Source organism: Ictidomys tridecemlineatus, unplaced genomic scaffold, assembly GCF_052094955.1.
Source record: "Ictidomys tridecemlineatus isolate mIctTri1 unplaced genomic scaffold, mIctTri1.hap1 Scaffold_90, whole genome shotgun sequence".
NCBI lineage: Eukaryota > Metazoa > Chordata > Mammalia > Rodentia > Sciuridae > Ictidomys > Ictidomys tridecemlineatus.
The window spans coordinates 734,297-755,021 of NW_027526137.1; the positions used below are offsets into that span (position 1 = coordinate 734,297).

General features: G+C 36.1%; 1 protein-coding gene across 1 annotated transcript in view; it reads right to left on the minus strand.

The window, feature by feature from the left end:
* LOC144374827 (transport and Golgi organization protein 1 homolog) overlaps window positions 1-20,725 on the minus strand; it is an 82,441-nt gene that overhangs the window by 57,595 nt on the left and 4,121 nt on the right. The window contains exon 3 of the mRNA XM_078037590.1: window positions 20,331-20,496. Within this exon, the coding sequence (XP_077893716.1) occupies window positions 20,331-20,496 (166 nt within the window). The remainder of the gene's footprint in view (window positions 1-20,330; window positions 20,497-20,725) is intronic.

Sequence of the window (20,725 nt, forward strand, 5' to 3'; positions counted from 1 at the left end):
CAGAAGACTTTTTTTCTTCACCAAAGTAGACACAAATATGGTGAATGTGCACATGAAAGGATATCCAACATAAGTTGAAATGTAAATCAAAACTGCAATGTTATTACACATACAGTAGGATGGACAAAATTTAAGACTCATCATAACAAATGTTGACAAAGATGAAGACTATGGTATCTCTCTTAGAACTGCAGACTATAACATGTAGTATAAACAATGGCACAAACTGTTAGAAAACTGTTTGGCAGTTGCTTTACAAATTAAATCACATCTGTCGAGATATTTACTCGGCACCTGTGCCGAAGGACCCCAATCTTGGATCTATCTCCAAGGGTGGAGGTGACTCTAGATCCTCATTATAATCTCGAGAATGGGAACTCCTAAATTATAAACAGGTCTTTCTTGGTAACACCAGTTTCCTCCTTGGTAAAAGTTAGTGTAGTGAGATGGTGGCAAGGGCCCTACCCTGCCACAAAATAAATGCTAAAATGTATTTTGGTACAAATTGTAAACACTAAAGAGTTAAAAGTAAGAGATGAGTCTTGGGATTTGAGCTAGACCTGGATAAGTACATAGGATTCAGATTCTAAAAAGAGAATAAAAGGCAAGTGAATTAAACAGCATAAAAGACTCAGCAGAAAGAAGTATGTTTAAAGGACAGTAAGGACACCTCATTTTGCTAAGAGGAAAGGATTCTATAAAGGATGACATATTTGTGTGCTTAGGTCAGATTATGAAATTCCTTGAAAATCAAGCATAAGGATTTAGACATAATAGAATAAAAATGCATAAAATATTAGACTTTAAGTAAAGGGATCATATAACTTAAGTGGAATTTAAACAAGTATCTTTTCCTTAAATCCAGGGAAGATGGAGGTTTAGGCTGGGCATAATGAGTAGGGCTGAGGCACTCCCCACAATTAGAAAGTCATGTTGAAGTGTACTGTACTAATGGAAGTGAGTCATATACAAGGCAAGGTCTTCTGCCAGCATCTACTGTTTGTCTAGCCCTGACAAATATTATTCCACTTTAAACTGTACAAAGAAAGAAACTCAAACATCTGAAATTGCCACTAATATATGGCATGTATATGAGTTCCTGTTTCTGGTTCTGCCTAATTTACCTTGGCATTCTTTTCACAGAGGTCAAATATTTGGTGTGTTGAAATAAATGCAGAACAGACATTGGGGACTTGTGGCCTGCACATCTCAATTTCCACAGTGCACTGTTGGGCTTTATCCATTTAGTTTTCAGAAATATAAATTACTTCCTTATGAGAACAACAGCAGAAGTAAGGAATACAGCCAAAAGGATTGTAGTCAGAAGTCTAATTGTGTGACTATAGGCAAATCATTAACTTTTCTGAGTCTCAGATATTTCATCTATACAAATATGGGTCAAAGTTAAAATTTTATAATTCATTTTTAAAGAAGAAATAGAGATAATATATGAAAGATTGCCCATTTATGTGGTTTAAATAATTAAACAGCAAAATCCTGGCGGTTACAGCCAATATAGACAATTGACAAAGCAACAAAAGTCTTGGCAATAAATGCTTTCATTACTAAGGAGACATTTTTAGATAGTTCCTACTCTGGAAACTGTTCTCTTCTCACTGAAACAAAGTAAGGCTGATAACATCCTCCCAAAGTGTGCTTGGAAGATCACAAGCACCTCTTGGAGGAGACAGGGAGAGTGGAGGAGAAAATATGTTCTTCGGGATAACATATAGTCTACCAGAGCATACACTGAAGCAAAGCAAACCCTCCTGAATCTTCAGCATTTTAACTGATGCATGCAGTATAAAATTAGAAACAGGACCATAAACACTATTATGAAGACTATACTCAGTGGGGGACACTGAACAAACATATATGGGAAAGTAAGTTCTCTGTGATTAGTATGAAATCTCAGTCTTACCCAAATCCACATGAAATTTGAAATGGTTTGGAATACATAAGAAGATCAGTGAATGACATCAAACCCAAATGATGAAATAGGGAATCTGAACATGATCTTTCTCTTATTTCTCACTGATCCCTTAGAACCACCAATAGAAATATAATATTAACTCTACATGTAAATTAAATTTTCTAGAAGTCATATTTTAAAAAATAAGACAGATGAGCTTCATTTAATAACACATTTTACATAATTCAATATATTCAAAATGTCATCCTTTTAATTTGTAATCAAAATAAAAATATAACTGTTATTTTACATTCTTCATAATAAGTCTTTGATATCTGACTTATGGCACATCTCAGTTCAAACTGGGCACATTTAAAGACAGTCGCAGCATAAGAAAGTAGGGATTGTAAATTAACACTAGGCCATATCATATACTTGCACTTATTTTAAAGAAAAGCCAAGTTTAATAGTATGTTTTAGGTTTTAAAATATTTTTGGCCAACCTCTCTTGGTACTTATGCAGAAGTGAGAAAAGATGATTGAAGGTATCTCAACATCCCTCTTTTTTTTTCACTCAGAGGTTAAGATTTCTGTTGCAATAGCTAGGGATTGCATTGTCATTTTTGATGAATCTCAAGTCTATAATCAAAAAGTGTAAGTCATCATTAGGTTCCTACACTTGTCATTATTTTATTATTTTTCATTGTTATCTTAAATATACTTACTTCTTGACAAACATAAAGAAATAAAGAATTATATTTAAATGGATAATAAAAAAATTTGACTGCATAAAATCCCTTCTCATTTTAGGTAGACCTACTGGTACAAACAAGTCACCTGGGTGGTCTATTTTTCTTTGGTAACAGGGATTGAACTCAAGGGCTCTAGACCACTGAGTCACATCTCCAGCCCTATTTTGTATTTTATTTAGAGATAAGGTCTCACTGAATTGTTTAGGGCCTTACTTTTGCTGAAGCTGGCTTTGAACTCATGATCCTCCTGCCTCAGCCTCCAGAGCCACTGGGATTACAGGCATGCAGCACTGCACCCGGCACCTGCTCTGTTCTCTTACTTAACTGCAACTGTGTTTTCCTTGGTAGATTACTTCTTTGGACCAGGGTTTCTTGATAGAACTCTATTGGTACTTTGGTTTGGACTATTCCTACTAGCTGAAGGTTATATACTATCTATGGGCCTGGCCAAAAAATGTTAGTAGTTTCCTCAGTGATGGTGAAACAACAACAAAATGCCCCCAGGCATTTCTAAACTTCTCTTGATAAGACTAGTATTACTCTCCCAGTTTGAGAGTCACTGCTTGAGAGTCACTTGCAGAGTTAGTTAAACTCTGATCATTTAACAAAGCACCTTTAGTTGTAAGTATCCTATATTTTGTAGTTTGCAAGTATTCTGTATTTTGTAATTTCTCTTATCAGCTAAAAAGAAAGGATTATAAAATCAACATTTAAGGCCGGGCTTCATGATGCACACTGTAATCCCAGTGGCTCTGGAGGCTGAGGCAGGAGGATATTGAGTTCAAAGTCACCCTCAGCAATTTAGCAAGGCCTTAAGTAATTTATGGATTTCCTATGTCAAAATAAAAAAAAAATGTAAATAAAGGGCTGGTGATGTGGATCAATGGTTAAGCACCTAGATTCAATCCCCTGTGCCCATCCTCCACAAATCAACATTTTAAAAACCAGAATCACTAAAACATCAAAGAAACTCAAAGGTCCTTGTAAACACAACTGACTTTGCTTCAAAGGTTTTTTGCTTTTTGTTTTCCACTTCAAGTTAACACTACCTTTAAAAAAAATCACATTTTTTAATTTATTTTTTCTGACCTCTAAGAGGGATCTTACATTTTTCTACTTCCCTTTCCAAGACTATTCCCTCTTTTGCACTGTGTAATCTTGAATTTAAATCTGAATTAGTTGCATTGATTTTCCCTTGTGTTAATAGTCAAATTATGATACAATTTGAATTATTGAAATGCATAGAGGGGTTTCTTTTCTTATTTTTAATGAAAACTCATATCTTTAAAATTAGCACCTAGGGGACTATAGGTGGAGACTTAATATGTAGAGTCATCAGCATGATAATTGTAATTAAATAAACACAAATCAGTTCATGATAGCTGATTTCATTTACTATTATAATCAGCTTTCTCCTCTATAACACAGCACAATTAGTCCTAAATTGACATTCACTAATTGTATATTAGAGTTTCAAGGAAAACAATGAAGAGTTAGTGACTATCATAATGATTGAGATGTGTTTTGATATCAGTAATTATTATTATTTTTAAGATGGGGGTCTTGCTATTTTGCGTAACCTGATCTCCAACTCCTGGACACAAGCAATCCTCCTGGCTTGGCCTTCTGAGTAGTTAGGACTACAAGTCACCAAACCAGCCCAGTAATTATTGTTTAGTAGATCTCTTTTTGGACACTAAAATCACTACTAATATGATTGTATATGTTTGAAATTGGTTTTATGAGCAACATACAGATTTGATGCAATTCCCATCAAAATGCCCACGAATTGGTGTGAATACACTTTGTATACAAAGAGAAATATGAAAAATTGTGCTCTATATATGTAATATAAATTGTAATGCATTCTGTTGTCATATATAAATTTAAAATAATAATAATAATAATAAATGTCATTTTTCCAGACCTAGAAAAAAACAGTCCTGAAATCCATTTGGAAGAATAAAATATTCAGAATAGCCAAAACAATTCTAAGTCAATAAGCAAGCTGGAGGCATCATCACAATACCTGACTTCAAATTGTACTACAAAGCTATTGAAATAACCACTGCATGGCTCTGTCATAAAACCAGATACATAGACCAATGGAAAAGAAGAGAAGACACAGAAAAAGATCCAACACAGTTAACAGTCATCTGATTCTTGACAAAGATGCCAAAAATATATTGGGAGAAAAGACAGGCTTTAAACAAATGGTGCCAGGAAAATTGGTTATCTATATGTAGACAAATAAGACTAGACCCTGTACAAACTTGAAAGAGATCAAAAGCCCAGTAATTAGACCAGAAACTATGCGAATCCTTGGAAGAAAATATAGGTTTGAGACTCCAGCATATAGGTACAGGCAATGACTTTCTTATTAGAACTCCTAAAGCTCAGAAAATAATGACAAAAGTTAATAAACAGAATAGCATCAAATTAAAAAGCTTCTGCACAGCAAAGGAAACAATTAGTAACATGAAGAAAGAACCTACGGAATGGGAGAAAATATATTTGCTAACTATTTTTTTTAAAAAAAAAAAGAGAGAGAGAGACAATTTTTTAATATTTATTTTTTAGTTTTCGGCGGACACAACATCTTTGTATGTGGTGCTGAGGGTTGAACCTGCACTGCATGCATGCCAGGCGAGCGTGCTACCGCTTGAGCCACATCCCCAGCCCTGCTAACTACTCTTTGACACAGGATTAATATCCAGACTATATAAGAAACTTTAAAAAACTTAATACCAAAACCTCAAATAACCTAGCTTAATTGGGCAAATGACTTAAACAGATTCTTCTCAAAAGAAGAAATAAAAATGGACAACAAATCAATGAAAATGTTCAACATCATTAGCAATTAGGGAAATGCAAATCAAAACTACAGTGAGCTTTCATCTCACTCTAGTCAGAATAGCAGCCACCAAGAATATGAACCATATGGGGCTGGGATTGTGGCTCAACAGCAGATTGCTGGGGCTGGGGATGTGGCTCAGGTGGTAGCGCACCTGTCTGGCATGCGCGCAGCCCAGGTTCGATCCTCAGCACCACATACAAACAAAGATGTTGTGTCTGCCGAAAACTAAGAAATAAAAAAAAATGTTAAAATTCTCTCTCTCTCTCTCTCCCCACGCCCTTAAAAAAAAAAAAAAAACCAGCAGATTGCTTGTCTAGCATGTGCGAGGCCCTGGGTTCGATCCTCAGCACCACATTAAAAATAAATAAATAAAAATAAAGGTATTGTGTCCAACTACTTTAAAAAAAAGAATATGAACAATAATAAATGCTAGAGAGAATGTGGAGAAGAAGGGACACTTTTTTCTCTGTTGATAGGATTGTAAATGAATATAACCACTATTGAAATCAGTATGGAGGTTCCTCAAAAGACTAGGCAGGAAACCACCATATAACCCAGCTATACAACTACTCAATGTTTATCCTAAAGAATTAAAGTCATAATACTAGAGTAGTACATGCATACCCATGTTTATAGCAGCACAATTCACAGCTGCCAAACTATGGAACCAAACTAGGTGCTTATCAAGGATGAATAAATAAAGAAAATGTGGCATATACACACAATGGAGCTTTATTCAGCCATAAAGATGAATTATGTCATTTGCTGGAAAACGGATGAAACTTGAGAACATTCTGTTACACAAAATAAGCTAAACTCATAAGATCAAGGGAGCATATGTTTTCTCTCGGATGTGGAAGCAAGAGAGGAAAAAGGAAAAGAAAGTGAAAATCAAAAGGAGATCAGTAGAGTGTAGGAAAGGGACCAGGAGATGGAGGAGTGAAGGGAAAATACTGGGGAATGATATAGGCCAAACTGGAGTGTTATATTGTGCATGTGGAAATATGTAACGACAAATACTGCCATGATTTACAACTATAATGTATCAACAAAAAAATGGAAAAAAATAAAAGAAAGCAAACAAAAGAACAGAATTGCTTTCATGTATGCATGTATGTATGTATGTATACAGCCTAGCCAAACATCTATTGTGAGCATAAACATTAATACTCTGGAAAAGTGATGAGCCTGACACTGTTTTTTTTTTAATTGTTCTCTTTATTCCTTTTTTCCCTCCCTCCCTCCCTCCCTCCCTCCCTCCCTTCCTTCCTTCCTTCCTTCCTTCATTCTTTCCCCTCTCTCTCTCTCCCTCCCTCTCTCTCCTGTCTCTTCTCTCCCCTCCCCCCCCCTCTTATTTCCCAGGCTGGCCTAAACTCCTAGGCTCAAGTAATCTTCCTGCCTCAGCTTTCTGAGTAGTTGTGACTGTTGGAGCACACCACGATGTCCAACAATAACACTTGCTTTTGTAAACAAAGTTTTATTAGAACACAGAAACTTATATTATTTACCCACAGTCTAGGCTGTTTTGTGCTACACTGGCACTTGAGTGGCAATGAAGACTTGCCTACAAAGTCTAATATATTTATTATCAGTCTCTTTTCAGGAAAAGTTTGTTGATCCCTGATTAGATTATAGATTAAAGTCAGCAGAATAAATATATAAACATTTCTTTTCTTACGACTAAAATTGGCTGTATGAAATGAGATAAATGATCTATTAATTGCCAAGATAAAAGTCTCTTCCCTATAGAAAGTGTGTATTCAGGACTAGAAATCTTGGCACTGTGTCATGTCAAATGTAGGAAAAAACCTGGCAGTTCATTTTGATGAGACTTAAGAAATTTCTTTTCCAGGGCATTTTGAGGTTTATCTAAACTTTGTAGATAATACAGGGAAGAACATTTTAATCTGCAAATAGATTATGTTCATTATTAGTTTGTAATCATTTCACAACTATCATATAATATTAAAGCATCATAAGAGACTGCCTATCATAATAGAAACTTTTATGCCTCTAGTCATTAACATGTATTTTTCTAGTTATTGTAGACTCATACTTTTAAGTTAGTGCTATTGGTAAAATATATGATTATTTAAGTCTGATTGCCTTACTAATTTTGACCAGTTTATTTTTCAGATATCCATTTTGGGGTTTACTCTTTCAATTAATTTATCGTTCCATGGACAATGAAATTGTTGTTGAGTATATAAGATGTTGCAGTTTCTAAGTAAGTTGACCTAAGTGTCTCTACCACTATTGATGGGCAAAGATAAAAGTTAGTATTTTTACTTGAAACTGTAATAGATCTAATGTACTTGATTTGTTTTCCTGACACAAAAGAGTATAAAACTAGAAAAACTAAACATTTTCAGGTATTAATATCAGACATGACAGTAGGCCTGGTGCACAAAACACAATTAGGGAGATGAAGCTCAAGTAAGATGGTGGTCATACTGAGTTAAGGAGAAAATTATCAAAGTGCAAGATTATCATAGTGGTTGGAATTTTGTGGACAAGAATGTCTGAGCTATTTATGGTGGGTACAATGTAATTATGTGTATGTTAGAGAGAGAATACTAAAAGCCTGGAGGAAATTCATTTTTTATATGAATGTACCAGATGAGACTCTGTAAGGCTTAGCAGAGTTTGACTGCTATAAAGGAGACTGAAGATGATGCTAAATGGCAATGTTGGAAGAAATGGTTTCCAGCAGAGTCAGGTTGCAGCAGCTTCACTAATATATCAGGTACTTAATTAAGAGTTCAGGAATAAGCCTTAGCAAAAAGAACCACACACAAAAGAGCAATGGGAAAATGGTAGACCTAAATTTAAAATCAAAATTGGTTCATGCTGAAAATGTATGTGGCAGCCAGAAAGGAAAAAGGAAAAGAAAGGTGTGTGTGTGTGAAAGGAATCTGACGACAATCAAAGGGAGATCAGTAGAATAGAGGAAAGGGATCAGGGGAGAGAGGAAAGCAGGTAAAAGAGAAATACTCGAGAATGATATTGGCTAAGTTTTATCACTGTATTGTACATATGTATGAAAACATAACAACAAATCCTACCATTATGTACAAGTATAATGCACCATGAAATATGGAAATAAAGAAAAATACCAAACCTAGTGAGGCGAGGTGGAATATGCTTATAATCCCAGTGACTCAGGTGGATGAAGCAATAGGATCACGAGCTCAAAGCCAGCCTTAGTAAATCGAGGTGCTAAAGCAGCTCAGCAAGACCCTGTCTCTCAATAAAATACAAAACAGGTCTGGGGATGTGGCTCAGTAATTGAGTACCCTGAGTTCAATCTCTGGTACCAAAAAATAATAATAATAATAATAATAATAATAATACCAAATCTAATATGATCAAAACAATTCACCAGTAATTAGCCTGCATGACACATAAAACAGAATATCCTTTATAGGAAGACAATATAATCCAGACTTCCTATGATGTATCATCTATAAATGACCAGAATATAATTAAAAAAAAATTTTTTGGTACCAGGGATTGAACCCAGGGGTGCTTAACCATTGAGCCACAACCTCAGCCCTTTTTTTGCATTTTATTTAGATACAGGGTCTCATTGAGTTGCTAAGTGCATCCCTTAATTGCTGAGGCTAGCGTTGAACTCTTTTTTTTTTTAACAATTTCAATTTTTAATAATGGAAACATTTTGCTATTCCAGAAAAAATTTCAGGGGAGAAAAATCTTCCCTATAAAAATAAACTCATCAAAATTATAAATATTATAACTTTTTTACTTCTGCAATTTAAAATGCTCCCCTGAAATACCACCCCTGCATATAACACCTTTCCTGTACCATCACATTTTGAAGAGAAAACAGTATTACAGCAAAGCTCAGTTTTAATTTAACGTAACATTTGTAAAATGACTTTTTAAAATCTTTGGCCTTCAGAGCCTTTATTCTTATTTTACAACATTAAAAATGCTGCTGTAGTAACCAGTGTTTGGGAGAGAACATCACTCTTCTAGAACCATGAACAGACAGAATTTTAATACAGTAACTTCCAAATTGTAACTTGTAGTACACATGACAGGGAGGTTTGGATAAACACAGAGGAGAATATGCCTATTTCAGACAATCTACTTCAAGTAAAAAAAAAAAAAGAATTCACAGTTACCCAACAGCTACTACTTCAGGTTCTAACAGTGTCATGAATCTGAGAAACAAATGCTTCACAAACTATAAGTTTACTGGGATGAAGAATTAAAAGACCAGGTGGTTGATAACAGTATATTCAAACCCAATCCACAGTCTGAATAGGAAAACCAGTATTAAAATCATGAAGGCATTCCCTGAACAACAAAGGCCAAGTGTTGGGTGACAATGTCACTAAAACCTCATTGACGCACTAAAAAGAAGTTACATGCAAAATTAAACAATGTGTGCCATGCATAATTTATTAGCTTTGAACTCTTGATCCTCCTACCTTAGCCTCCTGAGTCGATGGGATTATAGGCATATAGAATATCATTAAATTTTGCCAGAATGCAAAGAAGATAGAAAAATGAGAACCACAAGAGAAAATGTCACATATAAAAAAAGTTCCGTGAGCTGACCCAGATGTTAGGATTAGCAGAAAAAAAATTTAAAAAGTTTTTATAACTAATTTCAAGGAATTAAAGAAAAGCTTAATCATAATGAATAAGTAGATATGGGTGTCAACATATAAATGAAAAATTTCTTTTAAAAGAAATAAAAAGTATAGTATTTGAAATGAAAAATTCATGAAACAAATCTATTATCAGATTATATAGTGCAAAAACATCAAAAAGTTAACTTGGAGATAGACCAATAAAAATTATCTGGTCTAAAAATCAGAAAGAAAAAAATAGAGACTTGGTTACTATCATTACAAAGTGACCTAATATACATATAATTAGATTTCTAGAAGAATAGAGGCATAAATTGTACAGAAAAAATATTTAAGACAATGATGGCTAAAATTATCTCAAATTAACAAAAAAGATGTTAACAGATTTAGGAAACTCAGTGAATACTAAAGTTAGTTACAAAGCAAATCACATCTAGATGCATCAGAGTCAACTGTAAATAATCAATTAGGAGGAAAAAGGTCTTGAAGGCAATTAGAAAAAAGTGGTGTGTTATGCATAGGTAAAAATGACTAAAATGATAGCTGACTTCTTATCAGAAATGAGAGATTAAAGTTAACGGAAAGGTTTAAGGTGCTAGAAGACAAAAACTGCTAATCTAGGATAAGTACTCTTCAAAAATGAAAGCAGAATAGACATTTTCAAATAAATAAAAAGTAAGAAAATTCAATACCAATAGATCTCTACTATTAACAATGCTAAAAGAACCTCTTCAGGATAAAAGGAGATGATCCATCAGGTAGAAACAGATGCACTGTGTGTTTTAGTTCACTGTGTAATAAATTTAATGGTTTAAAATAAAAATTCTTTGTTATTTCTCCTTATTCTATGATTTGACTTTACATAACCTGATGGGTCCTTTGCTCTAGGTATTTATTAGTGCTTATGTGGTTTCCTTTAGCAGGGATTGTTTAACCAAAGGTAGAACTGACAAAATAGCTTTGTTTACATGTCTGCTAGCTCAACTGGTTGGGTCAGGCTTATCTCCTCAAATGCTTTTAGTCATTCAGTCATTCTAAAATTTTTTATTTGTTGATTAGATTTCTAGAGGATAAAAGTAGAAGGTATACACCTTCCCAAGGTGTTAGGTCTAGGATTGGCATGGCATCACTTTCACCAAAAATATATTTTGTTCATTAAAACAAGACAAAAGACCAGCCCAGACTCAGCGGGTGGGAAAATAGATATTACTTCATAATGAGAGAAGCAACATGATACAGGAATGTGGAGAATTTGGGGTAGATATTTTTAAAGACAATGCACCATAAACAGAAATGAAAAGTACTAGAAATACTAAAATGTAGGTAAATATAAAAGGCAATATGTATACATATTTATTCTTTTAATTTCTTGGAAACATGACTAAGGTAAAAAACATAGGGTATACAGCTGTAATATGTATGACGACAAAGCACAAAGGACTTGGGGAGATGTGAGAAAGTATCACAATTTAAATTATGAAAACTGTGATAAATTAAAGAATGCATTTCATAATTCCTGGAAACATTGCTAAAACAATAATGTAAAGCAATAAAGCTAAACGCTAATGAATAAATTGAATAAAATTTAATTTTTATTTAATGTAATTTTATTTAATTACATTAAATAAAAATATGAATAGAACGAAAACAAGAAATAGATAAAAATACATCATGAATAGTAAGCCAAGAAGAATGCAGAGGCTATACTAACATCAGATGAATTTAATTCAAGATAAAGAGTTTTATAAGAGATAAGAAAGACATTTCATAATACCATAATGTGTTTTTAAGAACACAGAAACATGACACCATACAACCAAACATTTATATGCCCCAAATATATGAAAGCTGACAAAACTGAAGAGACAAATCTATACTTTGAATTTTTAACACCCTTTTAACAACTGATAGTAACACTATAAAAAAAATCACTAATGATACACAAGAGTCTGAACAAAACTATCAACCACCTTAATCTTATTGACATTGACTGACAATGCCCAACAACTCCAGAATATATATTTTTTTCTAGTCCTCATGGAAACTTGCAAGATAGGTTATATTCTTGGCAAAAAATTTTAAATATTGAATTTCAGTTTGTTTGCTGATCACAGTAGAAATAAATGGGGTATTCTTTAATAAAACTGGTCATTAAATAAAAGCCCTACAAATCATCAACAAACAGTGTTTTAGTTATATATTGTTATATTTTTAAAAATTCCAAAATTTAGTGGCTTTAAAAAACCATTTGCTGGGAGTGGTGGTGCACACCTGTAATTCCAGTGGCTCAGGAGGCTGAGGTAGGAGGATCGAGAATTCAAAGCCAGCCTCAGTAATGGCGAGGCACTAAGCAACTCAGTGACACCCTGTCTCTAAATAAAATACAAAATAGGGCTAGGGATGTGGCTCAGTGGTCGAGAGCCTCTGAGTTCAATCCCCACTACCAAACAACCATTTTATTTCTCATAATTTTGTAAGTCAAGACTTTAACCAAGGTTCTGCTCCAGTGTCACCTAGGCTCACCCATACAGCACACGCCTGATTTAGACTACAAGGTCTGAGATGGCTTTGTATGTCCGGAACTAAGGTGCTGACTGTTGGCTTTATATAGTCTCCCTTTCCATGTGGTCTTTCATATGTCAGGGGCTTTCTTCAAATGGACTCTCCCTCCAGTAAGATAGCCTGAGCTTCTTTACAGTGTGGCACAGGGTACCACAGAGAAGAAAAAATGAGTTTGTGCCTTTAAAGGATACAGTCAGTCCTTCCTCAAGTCTCAATCTTGGGTAGGATCTTGGTCCATGCATTTTGGGGGAATTTATAGTTGGATGACATTTTAATCTACATTACTATGTGAAATGTCTTTGTTTTTATGATTTCATTTTTGCTACATTGTTCCTTTTCCATACAATTAACTACAATATAGGATAATCTATTAACGATAATGTCTCTTCAATTGGTTGTATGAAGCTTGCTCTATAATAATTTATATAGAAAGAACTTATGGGAATAATATTCTCTAAATGACAATTTCCTGATTTAAAAACATATAATTTGTAGCCAGTACAATAGTGCATGCCTATAATCCTAGCTACTCAGGAGGTTGACAAGTAGAATGGTAAGTTTGAGGAGAGCCTGGGCAACTTGGTGAGACTCTGTCTCAAGAAAAATAAAAACAAACATTAATGACTGCAGATGTAGCTCAGTGGTAGAGCACTCCTCAGTTCAATCCTCAGTGCTGGGGGTTAAAAAAGGTCATTCATCACCATACTAAGACACTCCTTAGAGAAAAGTAATTGCAAGAACATTGTTCTCCTTCCTTGGGATATGTTTTTTTTTTCCTAGATTGGAATCTAGAAAGCCTTTTGTGTGCTTTATGCTCTCATTATGGTTATGTGGCTTTTTAAATCTTGTTCATGCCATTGGATGTAATATCAGATTTTGGGTTTTTTTGGTGGTGCTGGGGATTGAACCCAGAGCCTTGTGCATGTGAGGCAAGCACTCTTCCAACTAAGCTATATCCCCAGCCCCAGTGGATTTTTTTTTTTGGAGGGGAATCTCTTCTCAACACATTTTGTGCCAGATTGTACTTGAGAAAGGGAAGTGATATGTACAACATGGAACGATATTAGTTTCTGATTTTCCCACTTTTTAAAATCTTTTTTAAAAAATTATTTATTTTTAATTCTAATTTGTAATATATGACAGCAGAATGCATTATAATTCATATTACACATATGGTACACAATTTTTCATATCTCTGGTTGTATACATAGTCACATCAGTTGTGTCTTTTTTTAAGAGAGAGAGAGAGAGAGAGAGAGAGAGAGAGAGAGAGAGAGAGAGGGAGGGAGGGAGGGGAGAGATTTTTAAATATTTATTTTTTAGTTCTCGGCGGACAAAACATCTTTTTTTGTATGTGTTGCTGAGCATTGAACCCGGGCTGTATGCATGCCAGGCAAGCGCGCTACTGCTTGAGCCACATCCCCAGCCCCTAGTTGTGTCTTTATATGTGTACTTTATATGTGTCTTTATATGTGTTCGCCAGGACAAGCCTCTAAACTGGAAGCTAATAGCCATGTTATCTTGTGTGCTCTCTTCTTCCACATCATCACTTAGGTTTGAGTAAGGCTAAAAACTAATGACACAAAGAACAGAAGGAAATTTTCTTGTGATTACTGTATATTGTTTAAAGACAGCAAAGAATCAACTATTTGTAGCATTTTGAAAAATCCACATATAAATTTTTACTAGACTTTAAAATTTCTTCTTTGATACTCTGGTTCTACTCAAATGGTCCACTCTCAGAGGGGAAATTCAGAGAATCCTGGGAGAGTCATTATTTGTGAAGTCATAGTTATGAACAAAATCCTTTCTTGCAAAGACTTTCAAGCTGCCTCCCTTTAGCTTTCACTCATTAGTGCTGGTTGATACCTGATGCTATTAAAAAAAATCTGATCCTTATCTCACACATCCCTCTCACAAATATTGTAGAAGTACATTGTGATCCCACGAATCTTTGTCCATGGCCATCTTTCCAGAATTCCCCAACTGTCTCTCATTTCACAGGGTTTAATCAATCTCCTTCCATCCTATTTCATATAAAGTAATCAACATTCCTTATAAAAGCTGACAGCACTTGGGTCCCCAGAACAATCCTTGTTGAGAAGAAAAAAAAGAAATCATGACCAAATAGTAGAGAAGGCAGCCGAGTCACTTAAAAGCTAAAATTGTAATAAAAGAGAAAAGAATGATCAAGGAACCAATTAAAAGACTATTCATGTATTTTTCTCCTAAGAACCATCAGCCATGCTTCCGTTTGCACAGGTCGTTGGAAAGCAAAGCAAAATCCAAAGGACCACCAGGAAAAGTAACATCTTACTCCCCTAGTCCAGCTGCTGACCCCTCTCCACAATCTCTATTTGCAATGGAAATCTTACACCTTCTGGATGAGACAGAATGATGTAAACCGCTGGCCAAACAAATGGGAAGGCAGCAGCCTATTGTTAGTTCCTGGTTCACTTCCATTAACCAGTACCGGCTCAAGGGGCGGGCAACTCCATTTCCACCTTCAAAGGAGGAGTTGGGCGGGGCTAGGTTTTGCGCATGCTCCCAAGGCAGGTTTCTGGGCATGCTCACCTTACCATATAACTGTGCTTTTTAAAAAACTTGGCGTTAAAGATAAAGCAACCTTACTTTATACTTAATTGTGAATGGGCTGCTCTAACTACTCCTCTTTCATATTCATTTGGTATTTTTAACCATGCTTTATGTCTTCACTCTGTTTCAAAGAGGCAGCTGGAGCCCACAGGTTTAGACCCTCATCTGGGTCCTGCCAGAGGAACCATCTACCACAAAGAGAATCAAGACAGTCATCGAAGACAACATTCCAAATTTTTATCCAAGTAGAGAATCCAACAGTTAAACTGTCTGCAAAAATGTAATTTTTTTTGTAGGTAGACTGAAAACACTGCAATTTTATTTTGTTCTGAAAACACTGCAATTTTATTTTGTTCTGAAAACACTGCAATTTTATTTTGTTCTAGTAAATAAAGTCAATCTAGATGAGTACAGAAAAGGGTGGAAACTTGGTACTAAGGTAATCAAATACAACTTAAAAATATGACCACACACATCTATTTTTTCTCTAACCCGAAACAGCTAAAGGACAATACACAGATTTCTAAAAAGATATATGAGGCAATGGTAGATGAAACAGTGCACGAATTCTTTGGAAGATAAAAAGTGGATAAGAGGACAACAAATTCAAAAGAGCTGTGGAACCAAAACACTGGTATCTAGCTGGGGCTGACTGCAGGAACTGAAACCCTTTCAGTTCTCCAAAATCTCAGATGCACAAGCACAGGCACCACAGTATGGAGGAACTGAGAGGATCCGCACACCAAACACCAAGAGTACCACGTGCCCTCAGCTCCCTGTCTTTCCAATTTAAACCACCAATTTCACTGTAATGGTATAGGACTCATCTTAGGATACAATGAGTTTTCCAGTGAAATCTTCAAATCTGACTCCCCCAGTGCAAAAGCTGGCTTGCCAACCAGTGCTGTTGGCATGAGGCCCAAAGGCCACCCACCTGTTCACAACAGAGCTGCCTGTCAGCTTTGGGGAATTTCACCAGCAGGATGATCAGAGGACACCAGATGTTTCAGATAAACTGCTAACAAGAACAAGAGACTCCAAAACAAAACTTTTAAAAAGAGGAGGAAGAAGGAAAAGCAAATAGAGGAAAAAGAGATAATACAGTGGGCAGGGTAACACTTTCTGAAAAGATATAATAAATATCCTCCCTGAGATATATTTTAAAAAGCTATAATAAATGTCCTCGGGGAGGATATTATATCCTTTAAATGGGAATAGGATACGATTAAAACAACAAGCTGAGAACAAGAAAGAGTTCTTGAAGAATATAAATGTGATACTCTCATAACAAATTTTAAAGATAAAACACAAGAAAAGTCCAAGAACTGTGTTCTGTAAAATAATGCCAATTGCCTAGATTTTGAATTCTCCATATATTCCATAAAAACCACACCAGTCAACAAGGATAATCAAACCACCCCTAATCTAAGCCTACCACAAAATTAGGAGTCGGGAACTACTATAAACTTCCACTTGAAGGTAAACAGAGAATGAACATCCCAAACCAGCTGAGCTCTGAAGCCCTCACTGGTCTGGGGAGGCAGACAGAGACTGCACAGGAGCAGGACAGTGGGGCTCCAGCAGTGCCAGACAGATGAAGTTCATCCTCCAGAATGAGGTCACCCCAGGATGACTGAGATTGGTAGTTCAGAGCAGTGGCTGCTTAGGAATTCAAAGGAAGGGCTGGAAGGAGACGCAGTCAGACATCTAGGGACGCTCTGCTCTCGGGTGAGAAAGGGGTAATGCAGACAGCCTTTGACAGTCTATGGCAGGGAGAGAGAGAGAAGCAATGGGAGAAAATTCAGAAGGACAAAACCAAAAGCCTCGCCCAGCCCTTTCCCTACCAGTAAAAAAACCACCCTACTGAAGCCACTGTGCTTCTCTGTATTGATGAGAGAAAGAACTCTTTTTCGGGGTGGGGTGGGGTGGGGTGGAGAGGGAGGTACTGGGAATTGAACTCAGGGGCATGAACCACTGAGCCACATCCCCAGCCCTATTTTGTATTTAATAGAGACAGGTTCTCACTGAGTGCCTCGCTTTTGCTGAGGCTGGCTTTGAACTCATGATCCTCAGCTTCTGGAGTCACCGGGATTACAGGTGTGCACCACTGTGCCAGGCTAGAAGGAACTCTTGAATTAAGAATCTCAGTAAGGGTGAAAGATCTATATAATGAAATTTACAGAACCTTAAAGAAAGAAATAAAAAAAAGACCTTAGAAGATAGAAAGATCTACCTTGCTCTTGGATAGGCAGAATTAATATTATCAAAATGACCATACTTCCAAAAGCGCTATACAGATTTAATGCAATTCCAATCAAAATCCCAATGACATTCCTCATAGAAATAGAAAAACAATCATAAAATTCATCTGGAAAAATAAGAGACCCAGAATAGCTAAAGCAATCCTTAGCAAGAAGAGTGAAGCAGGGGGCATCACTATATCAAACCTTAAACTATACTACAGAGCAACAGTAACAAAAACAGCATGGTATTGGCACCAAAACAGATTTGTAGACCAATGGTACACAACAGAGGATACAGAGACTAACCCACAAAACTACAATTATCTTATATTAGACAAAGGTACCAAAAACATGCACTAGAGAAAAGATAGCATCTTCAACAAATTGTGCTGGGAGAACTGGAAATCCATATGCAACAAAATGAAATTAAACCCCTATCTCTCACCATGCACAAAACTCAACTCAAAATGGATCAAGGACCTGGGAATAAAACCAGAGACTCTGCGTTTAATAGAAGAAAAAGTAGACCCTAATCTCCATCATGTGGGATTAGGCTCCAACTTCCTTAATAAGACTCTTTTGGTGCCAGAATTAAAATCAAGAATCAATAAATGGGATGGACTCAAACTAAAAAGTTTCTTTCTTCTCAGCAAAAGAAACAAATCTGTGAGGTGAATAGAAAGCCTACATCTTGGGAGCAAATCTTTACCCCTCACACATCAGATATAGCACTAATCTCTAGGGTATATAAAGAACCTCAAAAGCTAAACACCAAAAAAACCCAAATAACCCAATCAATAAATGGGCCAAGAACCTGAACAGACACTTCTCAGAAGATAATATACATGAAAAAATACATGAAAAAATGTTCATCATTACTAGCTATTAGAGAAATGCAAATCAAAACCACTCTAAGATTTCATCTCACTCGTCAGAATGGCAGCTATTATGGATACAAACCACAATAAGTGTTGGCTAGGATGTGGGAGAAAAAGGCACACTCATACACTGCTGATTGGACTGCAAATTGGTGCAGCCAATACGAAAAGCAGTATGGAGATTACTTGGAAAATTGAGAATGGAACCACCATCTGACCCAGCTATCCATCTCCTCAATCTATATCCAAAGGACTTAAAAACAGTATACTACAGGACACAGATGCATCAATGTTTACAGCAGCACAATTCACAATAGCTAAACTGTGGGACCAACCTAGATGCCCTTCAATAGATGAATGGATTAAAAACTGTGGGGTGTGTGTGTGTGTGTGTATGTGTGTATACACACACATATACACACACACACACACACACACACACACACACACACATACAATGGAATATTACTCAGCAATAGAAGAAAATAAAATCATGGCATTTGCAGGTAAATGGATGGAGTTAGAAAAGATAATACTAAGTTAGCCAATCCCAAAAAACCAAATGCTGAATGTTTTCTTTGATATAAGGAGGCTGATTCATAGTGGGATAGAGAGTGGGAGATGAGAGGAACAACAAGCTCTAGATAGGGCAGAGGGGTTGGAGGGGAAGGGAGGAGGCATGAGGTTATTAATGATGGTGGAATGTGATAATTATTATCCAAAGTACAGGTATGAATACAAGAACTGGGTGTGAATATACTGTGTATACAATCAGAGATATGAAAAATTGTGCTCTATATGTATAAGAATTATAATGCTTTCTGCTGTCATATATAAATAAAAATTTTTTAAAAAGGTCAGTAAAACCCTCTCACACCAGCCCATATTGACTCCCTCTTACTGATACAGGAGAACAGTCATTTTAAAAATAATCATGAGAAAGAAAAACCCTTTCAAGTCTGAAATTCAAATATTTCAGAACAGAAAATGGACAAAAAGATAAATATTGGGGCTAGGGTTGTAGTTCAGTGGCAGAGTGCTTACTCAGCATGTGTGAGGCACTGGGCTCGATCCTTAGCCACCACATTAAAAAAATAAAATATGGGCATGCTGTCTATCTACAACTAAATGTGTATATATATATATATATATATATATATATATATATATATATATATATATATATATATATATATATATATATATAGAGAGAGAGAGAGAGAGAGAGAGAGAGAGAGAAGGGGGAGACACCAAATTTGAGAAAAAAAAAAGGAAGACAAAATGATCTCCTACACCTCATGGGTCTTTTTTTTTACTATGTATATTTTTAGTTGAAGTTGGACACAATGCCTTTATTTTTACTTTTGTTTTTATGTGGTGCTGAGGATTGAACCCAGGCCCTTGCACGTGCGAGGTGAGTGCTCTACCGCTGAGCCACCACCCCAGCCCCCCACCTCATGGGTCTTAAACGACCTAAAGCACATGACATAGTAGTACTGTTGATGAACACAATAAATGTCCATAAATATCAGTTGCAATTTAAAAAACATTCTACTATTGAGAAGAGGAATCACTGTGCAAAGCACCACCATAAAGATAGGAGGTTTACCAAATAAACTCCAGAGAAGATGTCTGCGTCAAGGGAGAAAAGGTTCAAATTTAATCCTTGAGACTGACAGGATCATAAACATTAATATCATCACTTGGATTCAAAGTCCAGCTTCAAGGGAAAAAGGATTATTCTGGCAGTTCTTGGACCAGGAAGCCTTAAGAATGTCATCAGATGACTACAGGGCTGGGTAGGAAAGAAAGGTCCCAGAGCAGGACACAGGACTTCCTGTGGGGACGCATCTCACTCACACCCTACCTTGAGGTGATGGAGTCACTGGCTCACCTAACCCCAACTCACTTCCTTCCTCCTGCTCTCTGATCCCTCCTCCAGCTGCAGGCAGGGCATCAGAGGCCCACTGGCTATTCTCTGTCTCTCCCAGGATGGACTCCAGGTCTCCCTCCTCCAGGGTGCTCCCCTCAGAGGACAGCAGTTTATCCAAGCCAAATTTCAGTATGTCACTCAACTTGAATGAAGAAAACGAGAGATCCAGTTAGTTCTCATGAAAACACAGATGAGGATGTGTGACTTGCTAAGTGTCTAAATGATACCAGGTAATTCTTTCCCTGATGGACTTTCTTCTCTTCCATCACAAATGACACCTGCCAGGCTGTTTTGAAGTTGGATGAGGAATAAGCAGAGAGGTGATAAATGATGATCAGAGATGTTGACTTTGACAATTATTTACAATACCA